General features: G+C 36.1%; 1 protein-coding gene across 1 annotated transcript in view; it reads left to right on the top strand.

Moving 5' to 3' along the window:
• Positions 1-23,338, top strand: part of LRRC9 (leucine rich repeat containing 9) — a 97,228-nt gene continuing 73,890 nt past the window's right edge. Inside the window, exons 1-10 of the mRNA XM_059059636.2 lie at positions 1-161; positions 6,893-6,973; positions 7,236-7,454; positions 8,074-8,214; positions 8,751-8,814; positions 9,095-9,165; positions 13,717-13,899; positions 17,663-17,818; positions 20,759-20,955; positions 21,852-21,983. Of these exons, the coding sequence (XP_058915619.1) occupies positions 6,926-6,973; positions 7,236-7,454; positions 8,074-8,214; positions 8,751-8,814; positions 9,095-9,165; positions 13,717-13,899; positions 17,663-17,818; positions 20,759-20,955; positions 21,852-21,983 (1,211 nt within the window). The 5' untranslated portion in view covers positions 1-161; positions 6,893-6,925. The remainder of the gene's footprint in view (positions 162-6,892; positions 6,974-7,235; positions 7,455-8,073; positions 8,215-8,750; positions 8,815-9,094; positions 9,166-13,716; positions 13,900-17,662; positions 17,819-20,758; positions 20,956-21,851; positions 21,984-23,338) is intronic.

Raw genomic sequence — 23,338 nt, 5'->3', positions numbered from 1 at the left:
CGGCGGGTTTCCTAGGCAACCGCATCGGGGTAGTGTGTACACACAAGGCCCCACGGTAGTGAGGGTGTCGTGCCTGCTGCTGCAAGATAGGGATTAAGAAGTGGGAATGGACTCTGTTCTGTCTCGGATTGCCCCGGAATCCATCCTCTCTCTGGGATAAGGTGAGTGACTATCCCCTGGTGGCCTTTGGGAGTACCTCACCTGTAGGCAGGCCCCGGGAGTCTCTGCTCCCCTCTCCTCTCTCTCTGGCCACACTGGGAGGAAGACAAGAGAAAAGCAACGCTGAGGTCAAAAGGCCCCTGTAACGGTGCAGTGGCGATGATGATAATGAGAGACAGTGACATGACTTTATCTGAGGCCGTCACGGTTGCCAGAGCAAAGCTAAAGAGAAGGAGGAGGAGAGGGAGGGTGGCCCACAGCCACCTGTGCAGCCTTTACTGAGGGAACGAAGTGCTCCTTGGACACACTTGATACTGCTCACCTAGAGATGGAAGGGCGTTTTTTGGCCCATCAGTAATAATGGATGGATTGTGATCCATTTGTACCCACGGGAGGAAACTACTTGACCATACAGGGCTTCTAGTTTGTATAAAAGAAATTTGATTTTCTCACAGTGACATCCTCCTCAGCTCTCATGGCAGACAGAAACATTGCCCTTTGTACTCTAATTATTGTTCTACTCTGATTGGTCATGTACAGAAAGTATTTAAGTTATACCATATAGGACCCTGTGGTATGACAATTAATTCAAACCATTCAACAAATTTTTATCAAACACCAAGCATGTGTCAGGCACTGTGGTAGGTTCTTTGTCCCTGCCTTCAGTAAACATGTAACCAGGCAAGGAGGAAAGACCTGGAAGCATCACAATACAGTGGAACAGGTATTGTATATAGGGCATATGCTGGCTTTAATTGGAGTCACAAGGAAAAGAATGATTATAATACTATCAGAGAGAATTAAAGTCTTCACAGAGAAGGCCCTTGATTTAAATCTTTAAGGGTATATGGAGTATGCCGTAAAGTCAAGAGACAGTTAGGGAGGGGAAACAGCATGTGCCAAAGAACAGAAATACCCCATGCCATTCAGAGAACTATAGTAGTCGCCAGAGCCTGGGTTGTTCCTGGGAGTTTGTGGTTGATGAGCTTGAGAGGTAGACAGGAGTTAGAGTTTGGAGACCATGAATACCTTCCAAGAGGAGCAGCGTGAGTGGATTTCCCTTTCAGGAGGTTGCTGTCACAGTAGAGTAGAGGATTGACTGGCAGGAAGTGGGACTATAGGGAAAGCATCGGTTAAGTTGAAGTGATTAGAGCCTGAATCAAAGCAGAGGCAACTGGATAGAGGGGAGGAAAAAAAAACAAAAAAACAACGTGATAGACATTTAAGAGGTATATGCAGAAAGATTTAATGAGTGAGCAAAAGTGGGGGAAAGAATAAAAGAGTGGTTGAGCATAAGTTCCAGGCTTCTGGCTTGGATGATTAGAAGCATGGTGTCACTTACCAAGAGAAAACATGCATTAGGAGAAGCAGGCTGGCTGGAAAATACAGAGGTCAGTTTTGAACATACTGAGTTTGAGACACATTCACGTGGAGCTTTCCATGTGCGTAGTTGGGTGTTGCACAGAAAAGAGGAAGATAAAAATTAGTAATTCTTCACCAAGAAGGAAACTGTTAATCAGAAAAATAAGTTTTACATAACAAATAGAGAAGCCAAGGAGAAAAAGTCACACCAAAGAAGAAAAAGAGCCATCAGCATCATCAGATTCCATGACAGGGTCAAACTGAGAGCTGAAACATGTCTAGTGTCTTTGGCAATTAGATTATTGTTGACCTGGAAAAAGAAACTGCAGTGGCCTGAGGTGTCCTCACTGAGACTGCAGTAAACTGAGAACTGAATACAGGTACTGAAGTATTGCTAATGACTACATATCTTTTGTAATGTTTCCTAATGCTATATAATATGGTACTAATGACTTATATCTAAAAGTTTTCCTGTAAAGGGATCTAAAATCAGCTGTTCATTGAATACAGGATAGGAGAGCTTTTTAAAAAAGATAGTAATGACCTAACATTCATATATGGAGAGAGAAGAGACCCTAGAGAAAGAAAGAGGGGAATAAATGAAAAGAAGGAAAATTTGACAGACCAAAGTTCTGAAAGTGACTGAAGAGGATGGGATGAGTACACAGGAAAAGGGATTCATTTTGGGCAAGAGAAAGGATACTTTTACTAAGACAGGAATCAGAAAGTGAAAGAAATACAGTTGACCCTTGAACTGATTAACTGGGGGTTAATCCATGTATAACTTATAGTCAGCCCTCTTATCCTTCGATCCTCCTTATCCTCGGATTCAATAAGGCATGGACCATGTAGTACTGCAGTATTTACTGTGGAAAAATCTGCATATAAGTGGGTCTGTGCAGTTCAAACCTGCATTGTTCAAGAGTCAACTATATTTTAAGAGGTATGGGAATTTAAGGAGAGTATATCTGATGGTGTCACTGTTCTCTGTGAAAATGTGGAGAAGATCATCTGCTGAGAGAGAGAGAACTTGAGAAGAGTGGTGAAAGTTTAGAGTAATAGTCCAGACGCTGTGAATCCCAGATCTGTATCTCTAGTCCTACTCCCTAGGAGAGGAAGTTGAAGAGGAAATATAAAATGTCTGTTGTTGGATTCAACTCAAGTTAGAGACCATACATTTGCAGTGATTTCAACTCACATGACCAACCAGCCATGTGAAATCTTCCAGCAGCACTCCAAAGCAGAGAGCAGAGGTGACTAGATCAACCCAAGTTTTGAGACTGGAAGCGTGAAAGCTATAAAAGCTCCTGGTGGCTCCTGGCTCCCTGGAGAAACTAGAGAAGATCTGTAGTATCTTAGATGGGCAGGCCCTGAAAAGAGCTTTCCCAAGGCGCAGGAGAGTGGGTACAAGCTGGGCATCAGGACACTCACCTCTTGATGGAATCAGAAACTGGAAGCCTTGGGACCACTTGTGACTGGAGAAAACATACAAGACTTGTAAATACCAGGAAGGCTCATAATTATGCATAATTAATTATGCACAATCACATAATTCAGATGTAGTTACACAAATTATAGAATTTGAGGGTTTTAAGTTAAATTTTGTTTTGCTAATTAACTATTGAATTACAACAAGTTTTTTCCTAAGTGAGGGCATTGGTGAAGGGAAGATAAGGTGAAGTGAAAGAAAAGGTTGGTACCCCAAATATGCATAGTAGTCTTCTTGAATAAATGGAGAGTTATATCTTGTTTTAGAGGAAGACTCAATACTGTAAAGATGGAAGTTCTCCCTAAATTAATCTTTACGATAGAATCTCAGTCAAAATCCCAAGTGAATTTTTAAAAACTAAATGCAAAATAATCATAAATCTTATTTGGAAAAATAAATATGAAAGAATAACTGGAAATTTCCAAAAAAGAAAATGAGATAGAAATTTACAACATGAATCACAGTAATTAATACAGGATAATATTGTAGGAATAGATAGAGCTAAGGGAAAGCAGATTAGAAAGTCCAAAATTAGGCTCAAGTATATGTGATAATTTAGTGAATAACAAAGGGAGCAGTTAATTTCTTCTGTAATAGATATCTTGGACGTGGACTAGAAAACTTGGATGGTTGTTTGTTGACTTTGGGGGTGTTAAAGGCAGGTTTTATCCCTTGTGTGGTGGTGGGCAGACAGACTTTTCCTTTGGTGCTCACAGACATTAAACCAGAATGTAGGGGCTTCTCTTCTGATAAGAAGAGGTGCTACAAAGCCCTCCTTTACTTGGGGTACCATCCAAGTAAACCTAAGGAGGGAAGACTGTGGCCTGCATCCCTGTATGGGCCTCTGATGGAGTATCTAAATTCCTTCAGGTTGTTCCTTGCTACATGCTCCCTTGCCTGGCCATTCCTATGCTGTAATATCTGGGGGTTGTCCAAGAATGGGGTAAAGAGACAGTTGCCAATTGGAAGCAGGGAAGGAATGATCAATATTACTTTTCATATAGATCCATCATCTAATCACTGCTCACCATCCTCACTACTACCACCCTATTCCAGCTGCCATCCTCTCTCATGTTATTACAACTGCCCCTTGACTGATCTCCTTGCTTCTCCCCTCAACTGCTACAGGCCATTTTCAACAGAATAGCTAGGGTGATCCTTTTTGAAACCTAAGACAGCTTGTGTTATTCTTTCATTCAAAATCCTCATACAGCTTTCCATCTTACTCATAATGAAATCCAAAATCCTCATAAAACCATACAGGATAGCACATGATCTGACCCCACAGAACCTCTCTGACCCCACATCCTACCCGTCTCCATCTCCCTCACTGTGCTCCAGCTACATCATCTCACTTGGTATTCTACAAACATGTCAAGTATACTCTCACCCAATTTTTTTTGCATTTTCTTTTCCCCATGCTTTGATGCTTTTCCCCAAGATTCCTCATAGCCCGTACTGCCTCATTTTCCACAGTTCTTTGCCCAGATTCCACATTATCAAAGAGGTCTTCTCTTTTCTCCCATATCTATTATTCTCTAACTGGTAGATATTAGTCCTCAATGCATAAATGAATGAATGAGTGAATGAACAGAGATTCCAGTGTATGAGGATAACTTTCTGGGTGTACTTTTCTTTGTGGTGCTAGCTGGGATCCCTTCCTCAGCATAGTGGAGCAATGTCCCCAGTTTACAAAGCCTGAGTACAAATATAGGCTGTGCACATTACCCTGATACAGATCTCAAAATCCATTGATTTGTACTCTTTGGATAGCCCACAGCCACTTTCTTCCCAATCACTGCTGCTCTGAGTTTGGGGAATTTTTTAGGATAGTTTTGTAAAATTTCTTCCTCTGGTACCTTGAATTTGGGGCTGGTCTGTACTGATGGGCTTTTTCTCTCAGTCTGATGCCATCTGCTTTATCTTCATTCAAAAGACCTTTCTCAACATCTCTGGCCTCAGTGCTCTTTTGCTAGCACTGCTACACATTCCTTTCTTATTTTCTGAGTTCCCTAGTCATTCCAGCGAGATTTGAGCAGAGAAGGTAGGTAAATACATGGCCTCAAGTCACCATCTTTTTTTTCTTAAAATTTTTAATTTACATGTACACCTGCACATGTATAAAATTTTGCATAAATGATTAAAAGTGAGCATATAAATACTTTAAAAAATAAACATTTACATAAAATTTCATAACATATATGTAGAAACCACACAAATCTTAGGTATCTAATTTTATTCTCTCGAAGTAAATGCATTCCTTTAGCACCTAGATCAAAAAATTTATCTTCATCAGCACTCCAGAACCTATCGTTTGCCTCCTCCTAGTCAATCAGCCCTGAAAGGTAATAACTATCTTGACTTCTAATACCATAGATTAGTTTCCAGATTTTATATGAATGGAGTCATGCAGTATGTACTCATTGTGTTTGTGTCTTCCTTTGTTCAATATTGTGTTTGTGAAAATCATCCATGTTATGTACACCAATAGTTTCTTTCTCATTCTACTCCTAGGTATAAACCCCAAAGAAAACTGTACCTATGTCCTGCATAATAAAAATGTCCAGGGAAACACTATTCAGCTCCAAACTGGAGACAGTTCAAATGTCTACTAACAATAGAATGAATAAGTAAATGGTTATATATTCATATTATACAATACTAAACATGCTTTTTTAAAGTGTAGGGTTTTTTTTCCTTTTTACCTAGATCCATCTCCATCCAACCTCTCATGCCTATTATAACCACATCAGCTTTCACCGATATCCAAGGTAACTCATGTTAACAACTTAGTATGTATCTTTACATATTTTCTCCTTACGTATACCTAATCATAAACACACATACATATCTCTATTCTATATCTATACACACATGTATGTACACACATATCTGTGGAGGAGTTATCGTAAAAGGTAGAATCACAATAAACAAATAAGTACAATTTCTACATCTTGCTTTGTCATGTCCTCATATTAAAACCAGAATTCCTATATTTTTTAAATAGTATGTGTCTGGAATAATATAATGAACATATTTAAAATTATGAAAAATAAGGTTAAATTTTATTGAAGCTACTTAGGTATTTAGTAGTTCACACCATCTAAAATGAGGAAGTTGACTAATTCATTTTAATAAACATTTATTACCATGCCTATGGTATGTCACTAAGCCCTGAAGATTCTTTTCTTTGCTAACTATACTTAGAGAACTGTATTCAGTTTGGAACACCATAGTATAATAGGATGAATGAACTGGAACTGGTTCAAGGGAGAAAACCAGGGCTCTTTCTAGTGAGAGAACTAAAAGACATGAACTGAGGGCAAGGTGAAGGTAGAGAAGAGAGATGACTATGTTCTTCAAGTATTAAAGGGTCATAGTGTGAAACAAAAATTATGCTTGTTTTATTTGAACCCAGGAGGTAAAATGACAGTGAATGGGGAGGAGTTATGGAGAGAGAGAATTAAATTCAGAATAAAAAATAACTGTCTGGGCTTCCCTGGTGGCGCAGTGGTTGAGAGTCCGCCTCCTGATGCAGGGGACACAGGTTCGTGCCCCGGTCAGGGAAGATCCCACGTGCCGCGGAGCGGCAGGGCCCGTTAGCCATGGCCACTGGGCCTGTGCGTCCGGAGCCTGTGCTCTGCAACGGGAGAGGCCACAACAGTGAGAGGCCCGTGTACCACACACACACAAAAAAAAAACTGTCTAAGAGAAAACTTCAGAGATGGAATGGACTGTATTGGGGTCCAGACATACTTGGTAATGTACTGTTGGAAAATGTCAAGCCACAGGTGAGTAATTCCACCTAAGTAACTTTAAGATTCCTTTAAATGATATGGCATGACTCTAGTACTTATTTCAACTTTTCCTTTTCCTTAACAGATATATTATTATAACCTTTATTTTTAATGGAAGATGCTTGAATGTGAAAACCTAAACCAAGAAGACATAATTAAAGAACTGGTGAGTCAAAGTCAGGTTTCTTTTCAACTACATTTGTAAGAATATTAAATGGAACATTTCTACACTCCTTTCTGGAGCTTATCTAGAGATTTCTTCTACACCATGATCTTTGGAAGTAGAGAAAAATCATATATATGACACAATGTTTCTTCTTTTGAGTGAAAAATGACATCAGTGAAACTGACAGTTTATCATTCTAATGGCAAAAATAATTTTTTATTATCTTAAACAGGTAATAATCCAATTTCTTTTTTGAAAACAGTGTTTATGCAATGGTTTATCTTATGAGATGATTGGACAGGAAGGATCAGATACTTCAAAACTGGAAATGTTTTTCTCAGGGTATCCTCGTATAGTCGGACTATCATTATTTCCTAATTTAACAAGTCTCACAATTGTTGCACAAGATATAAAAGAAATTTCAGGACTAGAAACTTGTTTACGGCTTAAAGAACTTTGGATTGCCGAATGCTGCATAGAGGTAAGTCTAAACATAACCTTACATGAAGGTTATGCTAAGTTCTTTGGCTTTGGAAAAATAATTCATTGAAGTATATGCTTCAGGCATGGATCAAAACAGATAGATTCATAATGACAAATTGCAATTAAATCCTTTGCCCAGTAAAACAAAACAAAACAAAAACAGATAAATGGACAAAATATAAAAATAGATTTATACAAAGGAGAAAATAGAAATAAAGAACCAAAACATAGACACATTCTACTTTTTAGTAATCAAATCAGATTAAATAATACCCAGTACTGCTTTGTAGTGAAATTGGTTTACTTTGACCCTATTGGTTGTGTGAAAATTATAACATCTATAATGAAAAGCAATATTGCAAAATATATATGGTTATGATTATAACCATATAAAAACAGGTATCAAGTTGAATGAAAAAGAATATGAAAATTGAAAATAGTATTTAGGCAGAGGGATTGTATGATTTTTTATATTTTAGTTCATTTTGCTGGGTGTTGATTTTGCAATCTATTCTGAAAATGTGATTTTTAAGGAAAATGTACTTAAAATCTACTTTATTGAAGGATTAATAGAAAAATACAAGTTAACACTATTCAGCCTCCTCTTTTTTTAACAGAAAATTGAAGGTATTCAAGAATGTAGAAATTTAGAAAAACTGTACTTATATTTTAATAAAATTTCTAAAATAGAAAATTTAGAGAAATTATCCAGATTGGAGGTTCTTTGGCTGAACCACAATGCAATTAAAAATATTGAGGTAAGATAATTTCAGTGATTTATATTTAAAGTCAACTTCTGTAGAGTTTAACCACAATGTCCAAGAAATATTCATGACTAGTTTAATTAGTTAAGAAGAACTAATGTGTATGTAGCATATTGTAACATATAGAGAACTTCGTATGCATCATTTTCTTTACTCCTCCCACCATGTGTGGGAGGTAAGGTGTTATTTCTTCTCTGAAAGTTAAAAAAAAAAAAAAAAAGGAGGTTTAGAGAAGTTTTGTATGTAACTTGCCTAAGATTTTAAACACACTCTGTGTGATGTGTTCTTTTTGCTACTCCTCCTCCTCTTTTTCTCTCTACTTCCCTCCCTGTTTGCTTCTCCTTCAAAAATTCTTTCCAGGTTCCAGAGAACAAAGTAGACTTCACTGAGGCACCCACGTACTTCTAAGCTTGTAAAGTAAACAGCACCTGCTGCTTGGAACACCTGGAGAACTAACCAGATTGCTCAGATGATTTATAAACATAGATTTTAATGATTTCTTCTAAATTATATATTGTCTAAAATTTTAGGGCTTGCAAACTTTGAAGAATTTAAGTGATCTCAACCTTGCTGGAAATCTAATAAGCAGCATTGGTATGTACAGTTTTATTTGGAATATGAGATAATGTTACAATAATTTTTTGTCAATATGAAAAGTACAGTCATAATATCTTTGAAAAGCATTTCTAAATCTATAATTACAGGATGTGAAAATACTACCCATTGATTAGTGGTTACTAATTATATGTTACCGTTAGTCTCATTTATATGCAAGAAAAGATGGTCATATACAGCTCAGAAATATGACAAGATATGAACAGGAGGTAAAATGAGAAATTTAACTTTTTTCTCATCTTGTTTTTTTTAATTAAAGGTCGATGTCTTGATCCCAATGAACAACTAGAAAGATTAAACCTTTCTGGTAACCAAATATGTTCTTTCAAGGTATGTTTAAGTGGAATAATTTATTTTATTTATCAACCTGAATCATGAACCATCTTTTTGCAGAAAATGGACTAAATAGTCCCCACTTAAAGAGTAATTTGTTTTGGACTACCCAATACCCCCAGAAATTTTAGAGTCACCTGATTAAATTGGCCCTAACGATCTGACACTATTGAAACCAAACAAATAACTATTTACTTGGCTCTTAGGATACCACTTTCTCTTAGTTTTTCTCCCATCTTTCTGGCTACACCTCTTTGGTTTTCTGGTTTTTCATCCTCTCCTAGCATCTAAAAAATGGATTGCCCCAAGTTAGTCCAAGATCTTTTCTCATTTCTATCTGCATTCATTCTCTAATCTAATCATCTTATAACTTTAAATACCTTTATTCACTTATTACTCCTAAATTGGTATCTCTACTTGCCCTAACAGCTACCCCAAATAATAGACATCTATCCTAACTCAAAGTGATTTCCCCTCTAGTGAACCTTCATCTCCTACAGCCTTCTCCATTTCTCTAAATGTCATCTCAATTCTTCTAATAACTTAAGCCAAAATCCTTGAGTCATTTTTGACTCCTCTTATTCATTCATACCCGATATCCAGTCCATCAGCAAATTCTGTTGGCTCTACCTTCAGAATATATCCAAAGTCTGACCATTTTTTACCACCTGCATCACTATCAACCTGGTTGAAGACACCATCATCTCTTTCCTGCATTATTGGAAAAAAAAAAGCCTCCTAACAGTTCTCCCTGTGTTTACCCTTTCACTACACTCAGTCTGTTCTCCACATAGAAGCCCACTCTTTTAAAAATATGTCAGATCAAATCACTTCTGCTCAAAACCCTCCCTTGGCTTCTCATCTCTTTCAGAGTAAAAGTCAGTTCTTACAATGGCCCACCAGACTCTATATAATCTAGTCTCCCCAGTATCTCTCTGACCACAGCTTCTACCACTCTCCCCTTTGTTTTCATCATTCTAGCCACTCTGGTCTCCTCACTGTTCCTTAAATATATCTAAGATACATTCACCTTAGGGCCTTTGCACTTGCTGGAGTATTCTTCCCCCGTATATCTTCGTGGCTCATCTCATTTCTTTCTGGATGTTATTCAAATGTTATGTTCTTAGTGACACCTTTCCTGCCTAATTTAAGTAAAATAGCAATGTCCCCTACTACCCTCCTCAACCAGAAGCATTCCATTACTTTATCCCAGTTTTATTTTTCCTATTGGCACTTACCCACAACCCTTACTAGAATACAAGCTCCATGAGTACAGGAATTTGGCTTGTTTTGTTCACTGCTATAGCCACAATACTTAAAGTAGTACTTGACTTGTAATGAATCTCAATACCCATTTGTCAAGCACATAAATGAGAGAGAAAAAACAAATAAGAAGACAATGTTTATGGTATATAATGTGGGTGAAAACATATGGCATTCATAATTTTGACAGTGTCAGACTGAAGGTACATTTTCAAACACTTCCTCTAGACAATAGGTGAGCAAATTAGCTATAGAAATAATTTTGAATTGATCAATATTAAAGTAGGCATTCTTTTACTCAGAGAAGAATATAAGACACCAAAAATCTATAGAATGAGGCAGAATGTTATAAACACCTTAAAAAGAAATTTCAATAAAATATAATTTTATTGGTCAAATTCAAGAGGAAATATCTGATGTGAACATTGAAGGGTTGACAGAATTTCAACAGGCATTTTTGGGAGGATTTTCTACAACGCAGTAGGAAGTAGGCATTCCAAGATGAGAAGAACAATATGCAAAAAGGTGTGGAGGTAAGAAATCAATGTTATTTGAGTAACATCAGCAGCAGAGATCAGAGGGAGCTATGAAAGATAAATTCAGAATGCTGTGGGAGGTAATGTTTAAGCTAACAAGTGGGACATAAGCAGGAGTTACCTAGGGAAAGAGCATTCCAAGCAAAGGTGTGAAGGACCTAAGTGGTGGAAAGAGTGTGGCAAATATAGAAAACTAGAAATCCTCTGTGCCTGGAACGGAATGAGGGAGAGAATCATGAGTAGAGGCTGAAGAAGATAAGTGCAGAAGGCTGGGAGGATAAGGTATCATCCTGCCAAGAAGCCATATGGAAGTTTATCTCACCCTGGCCAGCCATGGCAGCCTTGTGGTAAAGAGCAGAGGCTGCACAGGCAGAAAGATCTGTCATTTCTAGCCCTGCCACAAACTAAAGGCAGCATAATACAATGGTAACATGAAGTTGAAGTGAAATAATAATATAAAGCTCCTAGAATAATGACTAAAGACAGTAAGCACTCAATAGATATGCTATTTTATTATTATTACTATCACTTTAATTATGTTAACCTATTTCAATCTCCTCATCAAAAGAATGGGGATAAAATAGGATTATTGTGAAGATTCATTGTATGGCATAAAATTAAAAAGGCTCTCTATAATAATTATGGCTTCTTCTCATAAAAACATCGAACATGACTCACAGCAACTTTTATTATTCACATGTTAGGAATATTCCTGAAATATTATTATTTTGAATTTTTATGTGTAACCTTTCCAGTCACCCTAAAAAGATACTATCCTGGTGAAAGTGAGATGTGCTTTCATAGACTCCAGCGTCATCTAACTTCTGAGTGTAGGTGGAGGATTCCTGCATAAGACTTCAAAGTTCACACCTGCCATAGCCCAGACTGATGGTCAAATGCAACAGAGCCACCCAGAAATCAAACAGTATCTTTACTCTTCAGCATAGTCAATGGTTTACCTTCTTTGCCCTGCAGAATTTGACCAAATAATTCTCTGCACAACTCTATTCAGAAATCTCCTTTTTAGAGTCACCCTGCTTAGTTAGTCCCACTCATGCCATGGGCCTAGCCATAGCCTTAGGTCCAGCCAGTAAGCCAAGTTCTCACTTGTCCAGAGAGAGTTTGGACACACATTATCCACCTCACCCTGTCTTACTCTTAATTCTACCAGCCTGATTTCACTACCTGCTTCCCAATTCCATTTGTATTGATACTTTATCTTCTAAATTAGTGCCTCCTGGTCCTTGCTTTGGATTTCCTTTAATTCTGATTCTGAGTCTCTTAACTAGCATTGCATTCATTTAAGTCCAACTCTACCACAGTACCTTCCTACCCCAGGCACCACCCTAGTAATACTATTATTGAGAAAGATGTGAGGGTGTCTTAGAGGTCGGTAGAAAGTAATAAGCATTCAATTCAATTCACATTATTTATTTAGTGCCTGCTGTGTTCTAAATGCTGAGTGCTGGGAATGCATTGTTAACAGGACACAAACCCTGTTCTCAAAGAGTTTATCTCAGGAATTGGCAAACTTTTTCTATAAAAGGACAGAAGGAAGATACTTCAGGCTTTGTGGACCATATATGGCCTCTGTCACACATTCTTCTTTATTTTTTCCCAACACTTTAAAATTGCAATCACCATTCTTAGCTTGTGGACTGAGGGCCAAAGCACATACAGACCCTTGGCTTATAGACTTGTGGATAATTGACAATAGGGTGTGATAAATTCTATAACAAAGGTAAGCCCAGTGGCTAAGAGAGTTCATAGGAGGAACACCTACCCCAAGCCTGGGGGATGAAACAAGGCTCTCAAAGAAGATGATACCTAGGTTGAATCTTGACAGATTAAAAGGTAAAATTGGGGTGAAGTTCAGTCCATTCAAAGGCAGAAGCATGAATGTCTAAAGGGTCTGGGACATTCTGAAACTTCAAGTTGTTGTATGGCTAAAACATAAAATGTCAGGGTTTAAATAGAAGAGACAAGACTGAAGAGTTAAGCAAGGGCCAGATCCCAAATAAAGGAAGGTGTAAACAGTGACTTAAACTTCAAGATAAAAGATGTTAAGGAATAACATTGGTCTGGAAGTGCATCGTCAAACCCTACCCCTCCAGAGGCTGTGAGGAAAATGAGGCCCTCAGGAGAAAGCTAGCTTTCAGTTGCCCTTAATAGGCAGAAAGGGCATTTATAGAAACAAACAACAACAAAAACCTCAAACCAAAAAAACCCTAAAAATCAGGAGTTCAGTGTTAATTATATTAAAACATAGGTGCCATAGCCTTTGGTGAGAAGAGTAGACCTGGAGGCTGAGGAAAATAGCGAGCTGTGTTCCTGGGTGGTCAGTGTGGTGAGTATGGTGAAGGAGGTAGGAGACCTACATCCTTATTACTTCTGGGGCAATTGTTAGCAAAGGGGCTGTGCAGAGAGGGAATGGTGTCTTAAGGAATAAATGGGCTTCAAGGTTTCATGTGGGATACATGATTTAGTAAATACTCTTTGTCATTTTACATTTAAAATATATAGTTATATAGAGTCTGCTGTCTAATTATTGTTGATCCAATTTTCATGTATTTAGCATCTTTTTCAATAGAGAATAACACTTTATGCATCTAAATAACTTTAACATATTAAAGCACATAATTAGAATGCATTACATTAAATTATGGGTGATCTTAAGAGCTCAAATGCCTCCTTTAGAAATGGAGAGATGCAATTAATCAATTGACCATTATTGTTGCTGTTGTTTTAGGACCTCACTAACTTAACCAGGCTGCGTCGCTTAAAGGATTTATGTTTCAATGATCCTCAGTATAAAACCAATCCAGTTTGTCTGCTGTGTAATTATTCCACACATGTGTTGTATCATTTGCCTTGCCTTCAAAGACTTGACACGTTTGATGTGTCAGCAAAGCAAATCAAGGAACTGGCAGATGTAAGTGCATACCTAATCAGGTGTCTGTGTCTTAAGTTTAATTAACTACTTCTTTCTGGCTGTGTCAACATGTGGTAGGTAGTATTATCTTGTCAGTGTTGTCACCAATTCTACTTTTGCCCAGTGAGCTGGATATTTCACACAGATGCATACAAATAATAACATTAGTACTAGAATCTCAATTTTGATGACAGTATTGGAAGGTAAAATAATAGAAAACATTTAAACTTACATAAAACTTGAAAGAAATCTGAAAAATTATCAGTGTTAAGAATAAACTAATGCTATATATATGAAAATTAATAAAGCCTAAATAAAGTAGAAATGAAACAAGTAACCTCCTCTTATTTGGAGTATTATATATCAAAATTAGAAGATACCCATGGTTGATGGTAGTATGCCAGGATTAGGCAGATTTTAATCTAATTAAAGATAGTTTGGGGTTCTCTGTAAGTATAAGTGAATCTACCCACACTGCCAAAATCTTGAAGAGCTCCAGAATCTTGAAAAGGGATTTTCCTAGGCTGTCACTGATGGTGAATCTCCCAGTAAAGGGACTACTATGCCACGGTACGAAAGGCTTTATAATTTGAGAGTAGAGTTCATAGGAATTTACCATGTTTCTTAATATTCTTCCCACATTATATTTCTACCTCTCCTTCTAGTCTATTTGAGTCCCATCTGTTTATTCAGTTAACCATTCAATAAATAGTTTATGAGTGTCTAGAATGTGCCCACATGAAGCCCTCCCATCCTTTCCTTGTGGCTCATCCATCATCTCAACATAGATAAAGAATGTCTTTATCCATTTATCTTGTATCTCTTCTCTTGGTAGCCTGAGGATTTATTCTCAAGTTCCATTGTCTCCTCTCTTCTTTTCAAAACTGAGATTATCCTCTCTCCCATCCCAATCTAAGAAGTGAGCTGTCTTGTAATATTGAGCAAAAGGCTAGAGTTATTGTCTACTAGCAAATGTTCAGAGTCATTGGAGGGTCAGGGAGGAATGTCTTCTCTAACAATGTTAAGTCAAAAATAATGACAAAACTTTGCAGTGACAACCATATTTTTGAAATTTCCATTATCATCTCTGTAGTTTTTCATCACACATTTTCTGAAAAGGTGAGCAGGTTGAATGTGCTTCACTAAATTACTTGGCTGATTAACTTATCTAACAAATATTTAATGCCTATTACATTCGAGGCACAGTTCAAGGCACTAGAAATAGAGTGACCAAAACAGAAAAAGAAAAACCCTGCTTCCTTGGAGTTTACATTTAGTGAGAGAAGACAGATAGTAAGCAGCTAAGTGAGTGAAAAACTAGTATGTCAGATGGTGATAAATGCTATGGAGAAAAATGAAATAAGGGTGAAGGAAACAAGATTGTTGGTAGGGGCAGAGGAAGGGCTGTAGGGTCTTTTATATAGAACTGTTGGGAAAGGATTTACTAAGGCAACATTTGAGCAGAGACCTGAAGGAAATAAGGGAGCAAGTTTTTCAGGGATCAGCAAGTATGAAGACCTTGAGCAGGAGCGTCGTGCCTCATATTTTAAGCACAACAAGGAGGCTAGTATGGCTGGAGCTGAGTAAGCGAAGAGGAAAGAAAGAAGTAAGAGATGAATACAGGAGTGGTGGGGGGCAGATCACGTGAGACTGAAGAATGTTGTAAGGACTTTGGCTTTTACTTTGAGTGACATGAGGCCACTGGAAAATTTTGAGAGGAGGAGGAAACAAGATGACTTATGTTTTAAAGGGATCCTTTTGGTTAATGAATTAAGAATAGAGGATTAGGGCTTCCCTGGTGGCGCAGTGGTTGAGAATCCGCCTGCCAATGCAGGGGACGCGGGTTCGAGCCCCGGTCTGGGAAGATCCCACATGCCGTGGAGCAACTAGGCCCGTGAGCCATAATTACTGAGCCTGCGCGTCTGGAGCCTGTGCTCCGCAATGGGAGAGGCTGCGATAGTGAGAGGCCTGCGCACCGCGATGAAGAGTGGCCCCCGCTTGCTACAACTGGAGGAAGCCCTCGCACAGAAACGAAGACCCAACACAGCCAAATATAAATAAATAAATTAAAAAAAAAAAAAAAAAAGAATAGAGGATTAAAGGACATGGTGAAAGCAGAGAGACCAGTTAGATTCCAGAAACTTGGATGAGAGATGCTGATGGTTTGATACAGGGCACTGTAGAGGGGGTAGTAAAAAGTAATCAAAAGTAATTGTAGCAGTAGTTAGAAGGTAGAACCCATCTAGATTTGCTGATAGATTGAATTTGAAGTGTAGAGGAAAAAATAGAGAATAATTTCAAGCAACTAACCCAAGCAACTGAAGGAGGGAAGGAGTTGCTATTTGATGAGATGAGGAAGAGTATGGGAGGAGTACATTTAGAAGGAAGAATCACAGCTTAATGTTAAGCATATAAAGTTTGAACAATCTTTTGAATATCCAAGATGGATATATGAGACTGTTATTTAAGAGAGTTGCCTGGATTGGAGATAAAGATATGGGAATTGAAAGCAGAAGGATGATACCAAGCCGAGGACTGGATGAATCACCAAGGGAATATTGTGGATGGGGAAGTGTGTCACTTGGGTAGGTAAGTTCTGACTTTACTTGCCACTTGTAGGCAAAAAAAAAAAAAAAAATCAAGAAACACCATCTGCTATTTCCTTAGTTACAGTTTTTTCTACTCAGTTGCACCTGAGAAACAAGCTCTTCTTGATCAGGAATTTTTATCTGCTAATCATCACCCTAAAACAGCCTTTTTTCCCTTAACTCTTCTATGTTATGAATGCCTAATTTTTTTGCAGAAAAATTTAGTGATTTCAGTTTCAGAATTTCATAATATGTGTGGAGAGGGAATTCTTTTATCTGTTCATCAAGCCATATATTTGTTTCCATTCTATCTGTTATACCAAATAATTCTGTTGGGATCTTGACTATCCACTCTCTACTAAATAAATCACACAACAGTGTATAAGCCTTCCAACTTACTTGAGGTACAGATTTCCCGATAAAAAGAAATGCCTTCATTATTTCAGGTAAACAGTTAAAACTAGGTCACATTATAATATGCACCTGATTCGTTTATTTTCTTCTCAGCTAGTTCTTTTTGACTAATATAACTCTTGAGCACCATTTACCTGGTATATTTCTTAATGGTGGATTTAATCAATTTTTCATGATAAACATTAATAAGTGCATGATCCATTGATATTAAGGAATTCAAGATAACTGGATTAGATTGACAATTTAGTAATTTGCTCAATCTAAAACAAGTTCATTTAGAGCATTCTTTTATAGATTTGGGAAAAAAAAACCCATGAAATCCTATTTCTTAGCCATGCATTTAAAAAATGAATTGAATAATGTTAAATTTGCTTTTATTCTTTTAAATTTATTTTTTCTCTAAATTAATCAAATAGGAATAATATATTAGCTTTAGTAGTACTGCCACATTAGCTAAATGACACTATTTTGTAAATTGAGTTCTTTCTATAGTCTCTTTATGCTGTCATTGAAAGTAAATGTAAATATGCCTCACACTTAAAATATTATACACAAAGAACATCTTTGAAATTTTATGTTTTGCTTATTAAATTTAAATAGAGAATTCTGTGTAGCCATTATCATTTCAACTAATATCATTATTAGTAACTGAGAATGTAAAACTTAAGAATAATTATATAGAACCTACCACACTCATATAATACCACTAATAATTACCTATAATGTTTTTTGTTTCAGCTAACCTTTTTTCTCACTTTTAGACCACAGCAATGAAAAAAATAATGTATTACAATATGCGTATAAAAACTGTTCAGAGGCATCTTAATGAAGACCTTGAAAAACTGAATGATCGAAAATGTAAATTACAGAAGTTGCCAGAAGAACGAATAAAACTATTCAGCCTTTTGAAAAAAAATGTGAGATTTAATATTGTAAAATTTCAATAGCCTTGTCTTAAGAAAACTGGCAGATAAGATACTATTATCTTTAAAATTTTATATGTATGTATGCATTTATAAATATACATAACTTTTTAAATTAATACTAAATTTCACGTAAGTTTGCCCTGAAAATGTTTTGATTCAAGGTACTTAACTAAGCTTCATTCTGTGCTTAGAAATCTGCAATTTAAAAAAGGTGTAGGCATATTAATTTATAAAATTTTTAAAATGCTGTGTAATTCAATATGATTCAGTGAGTTATAGAGATCTGTTAGACTTATTTCACTACATTTTTATTAGATACCAGCAGGCTGTGCTCAAAATTCATTTTCTTGTTTAAAATGCTAAAGTACTTCTTTACTATTGTATGTTGTATACTATTAAAGTATAGCTTGTTATAAAGTTCCCATCATGTTGTATACTTTAATAGTTTGTGCTTTAGTAGTTATATGTGCTTTTTAAATTTAGAATAAATTGGATTTCCTTTACTAAAAGTAGACTCTGAAAAATGAATGATTACATACCTCAAAACAGAACTTTGTCTATATAAGAACTTATTGTATTAAAAATAAAGGTATAAGAAAATAATGGTTTATTCAAAAAATGGTGTTACAAAAATAGTCAAACTACTTGGGAATGGGGGACTTGGATCCTTAGTTTATACTTTACTAAAAGTAAATACAGTGGGGAAAAAAGAATTAAATGTAAAAATGAAAACATAAAAAAGCAGAAGAATATATGGATTAATATATTTAACTGATCTCAGCCTGCCAAATAAGAAAAATACTAGAAATCACAGGGAACAGAATTTAGATTTGATTTTAAAAAAAAAAAGTAAAACACTTTTGTACTAAAAAGCATCATTAATGAAAATAAACAATAAACAAAGCCTGAAAAATTGTTTTCAACAAACATGAAGGACAAACATAATATCCTTAGTATAAAAGGACTCATACATAAAACAAGACAAAAAGGTAGGAACTTCCCTGGTGGCACAGTGGTTAAGAATCCACCTGCCAATGCAGGGGACACGGGTTCAATCCCTAGTCTGGGAAGATCCCACATGCCACGGAGCAACTAAGCCCATGAAGCCCGCATGCCTAGAGCCTGTGCTCCGCAACAAGAGAAGCCACTGTAATGAGAAGCCTGTGCACGACAACGAAGAGTAGCCCTCACTCACCACAACTAGAGAAAGCCTGCGCTCACCAACGAAGACCCAATGCCGCCAAAAATAAATTAATTAATTAAAAATTTTTAAAGACAAAAAAGTATATATCCAAATAGAAAAATTAAGCAAATTCCATAAACTATCATTTTACACAAGAAGAAATAAAAATAAACATTTGAAAGAGGACCTCAATCTGATTATTAATTTCCTAAAATGAAGTAAGACAACAAGCAACCATTTTCACCTATAAATTTGTCATAGCCTGCCTGGTGAAGATGGGTGTGACACTATTACACCACTGATGAGAGTGTAATTGGGTCATGTATATTACTAACAGCCTAAAAATGCTCATAGCCTTTGACCCAGTAAATCTACTTCTAGTACTCTATTTAAAGATTTGGATATTTATATGAGAATATTCATCACTGTACTATTAATAACAACAAAAAATTGGAAACTACCTAAATGTTTAAAAAGAGAGGCAGAATTACTCATTCTTAAGATTGAATGGTATGTAGCCATTAAAAATCAAGTTTTTAAAATATATTTAGTACTCCTTCTGAAATGAACAGGTTTAAATTCATATTATAATCAGAAAGGTATTCTTAAAGTTAAAACATTAACATAATTTGTTTATTTGAATAAAAAAATCACAGGAGAACCAGTATATGGAAATCATTTTATATCTGCCATTTTCATGTGCAAATGGGTGTATTAATATGTGAAAAATAATAGTTATAGATTATATAAACTATAGGTATTTTTATAAAATACACTTACTTCATTTTTTTAACAGCTGTAATAGCCATTATAGAGAAAGGAGTACAGATACTTAGCAAATTTCTATTTGTATGCACTTCTCTGTGTACAGTACAGTTTATCTTGAAATCCATTCTACGATGCTGGGGTTAGGGTAAGGCAAATGAGGCACTCACCCTGGACCCAAAGTGTAAGGGAAGGTCTAAAACCTCCATAATTAATATAAATCATATACTTTATTATAATATATATATTTAAAATATTTATTTATTTATTTAAATTTATTTGGTTGTGCCGGTCTTAGGTGCAGCATGCACGTAGGATCTAGTTCCCTGACCAGGGATTGAACCCAGGCCCCCTGCATTGGGAGTGTGGAATCTTAACCAATGCACCACCAGGGAAGTCCCTATTATAATATTTCTTAAAAACACAAATGAATGCAAAAAAAGTCCATTACGAACAATAAGAAAAAATCCCAAATATCAAAATTTTAAATAAAGACATTGCTGTGCTGAGCCATATAGGAGACTGAGGCAAAGAGAAAAATGTGCACCCCTATGTCCACACTTGTGTGTATTTTTATGTTGTTTCTCAGAATACCAAAGTAGTTGAAAACTTGAAAAGTAGGAGTGATAAAAGTCACATTATTTCAAGTTTATTCTCTTTGTTACAAAACCAGCATTTCTTATCATTTTACTTTGGCTTTATTAGAAGCTAACTCATCAATAATATTTTAAAATTTATTTCTTTGCTTTTCTTATTTTCAATTGAGAGAACTGCCATGTTTGAAGTATTTAATATTGGCTTTCACTTGGTCAAGAGAAATTGGTTGACCAAACTTGTACTAAAGTTATAATCACATGCTTGCCATGTTTTTATGAAGTTTGGCTTATTTATTATCTAGATTGCTACTTTGTTAATTTAAGTTAACCAAATATTTAATAGATTCCACTAAACAATTTTGCTTTCTGTCACACTGATTTCAACAGTTGGAATGGGAACTGACTGAACTCAGAGGATCTGGCAAAGGGCACAATGATAGATCCAGTAACAATAAAGTAACTGAGCTTGAAAAATCAAAAAACTGTGAAACTGTCACAGAAGAACCAAGTCTTCAACAGAAGATAGTGACCAAACTAAATGCCTTGAATGAAAGGGTAACATTCTGGAACAAAAAACTAGATGAGTATGTTTAATGAATTATCTAGTTGTTCAAATTTAAAACATGAGGGAAAAGAATGTTCTGGGCCACTGGTCGAGCTCAATTCTCTCCTTCAGGAATGGAAAGAATTACAGTATGAAGTAAAACACATGTTTTTCCAGTCCAGTTCTTAGTAGTGGTAGGCATCATTGGTTCAAAGTTAGCATATAGTTTTTTACAGAAGCAATACTTTACTAGGAACACTGGACTTCCCCTGAGTGGCTTCTTGTCACATCATGACTCTAGTGTCTGCAAATTAAAAACATTAGTTTTTTTAACGTTAGCTGCTACTGGGGCAGAAAGCACATACAAAGGTTGTCTGGAATCATGCAGAAAGAAACTCAGGTTGAGTATCAACTAGAAACATAAAGCAAGAAGACTTAGTAAGTATTGTGAATATTTTTTTTAATTTACTAAGGCACTAAGTGGATAAGTTAGTTTTCCCTGTAATAACAGTAACAAAATAATAACTAATATTTATTGAGTTCTTACTCTGTGCCAAGCTCTTGGCTAAGAGCTTTACATATATTTTGCCTATAATCCTCAGAAAAGCCTATTCAGGTGTAGGTACTATCAATCTTGTCATTTTCTAAGAAATTGCAGCAGAAAAATGTTGTGACTTGTCTAAGATCTGAGAATCATAAATGGTGGAGCCAGGAGAGTCTTCTAAGCTTCACTTACTCTGAGGTTAGCAAAATTTGAGGTGATTTTAATTGCCAAAAACAGAATGTCTTTTACTTGGTTTAACTGTTAGCACCAAGCTTGCTTTATTCATTGATGAAAGCCTTATATTTTAACATCAGCTTAGAAGAAACTATCATGAATTTTAATGTTGTGAATTTTAGATCATTTTAATAGCTTTATTTTTTTTTCTTAAATAGAATTGAAGGAATTTATCGTATTGAAGTAAAACAAAAGAAGAAAAGTCATAGTTTATTAATCTCATTTTTGTTAATTGAGTTGGAGACTGTGGGAAACATCCACTTTGAAGAAGGCACTCAATCTGATGACTGGTAAATCTTCTGATATTTAGTTATAGCTTTAAAACTAATTTTAAGTGCTTAGGATCATCAACCAAAGTATCAACTTACAAAAATCTTAAAATGTCCCATTTCAAAACACTTTCCATATAGAGTATTCATCCACTGAAAATTGGCAGTTACCTACTTTACCATATATACATTTCTCTGTTTATACTATTGCCATGAGCTAACTTGAAAACATCCTAATAGTATTTCTTTGCTCTTTACTTAATTTTCCTTAGCCCAAGGGCAGAATATAATTTAGAAAAGCTTATGGTCAAGAATTAATTTTATGTATGTTTATACGGTTTATTTCTGGACTGAATATAGCCCTGGATTCTGAATACTGGGTGAGAGGCTAGAATAGGGAAGGAGTGACAAAGCAGGATTGTCAACAGCAAGTTGCAAACACTGGAGGAGGCTGCCTAGTAAATTTCCTGGGGGGTCCATGATCAAAGTGAAACCAGTTGTCTAGAGCTAGATAGAGTCAGGGTGCACATAGACTTTATGAGTTAAAATAAGGCAGACACTTAAAAACCAGGAATTCGTGTGCAAAGCCCATTTGGACAAAAATGGCAAAAGCCACCCAAAATGGAAACAGGAAAAAGGTGTCCACACTTCAGAATCAAGGCCTACTGGTAGACACAAGGAAGTGGTTGTGTTGCTTCAACAGGAGGGTACAACCCAAAAAATGATCCTAAAAAAAGAGAGCCTTGGCACAAAAATATCATAACTTTCATATTTCTGCAGCCACTTTCTCAAAACTGAGAAGCCCGTGAACAAGGAAACATGTAAAGCTATAGAATGGACTTGATATATCACCCCAGAGGATAGGATGGTTTTACTCACAGTCAGTGTTGAAACAAACACTGGTTTTTGTGAAGTAAAATACAAAACTTACAACAATCTTTTAGAAAGAAAAATGTATGGCTGTTATCCATTACTTTAAGCCAAGCCCCCTGATTCTATTAGATATGGCTCTAACTCACCTCTGTGAGTAAAAGCTTCTGAAGGGCCTTGGGGGTACTTTGGTGGAAAAGTCTAAGACGCTCTGCCCGTGGAACAAAGGGATCTGTTAAAATACTTTATTTTGTATCAGTAGATCCATCTGCCCAACAGTTATCACTGTTGCTTAACCACAATATTTGATTTTTATGTACAAAGATATAAAAGGTATTCATCCCAGTTCCCATGTAAACAAGTAGAGGCCTTGATTTTTCAAGTGTTAAGAATTGAATGGTGTCTCTCAGCAGGATGTATGCATAATTCTTCAGTATTTCATTTGTATTCACTCAACCTAAACAGAATTTTTTTAAATTGTTTGTTTCTTTTTAACTTATCGCAAA

The sequence above is a fragment of the Kogia breviceps genome, chromosome 3 (genome assembly GCF_026419965.1).
Source record: "Kogia breviceps isolate mKogBre1 chromosome 3, mKogBre1 haplotype 1, whole genome shotgun sequence".
Lineage (NCBI taxonomy): Eukaryota > Metazoa > Chordata > Mammalia > Artiodactyla > Physeteridae > Kogia > Kogia breviceps.
This window is presented reverse-complemented; position numbering and strand designations above follow the sequence as displayed.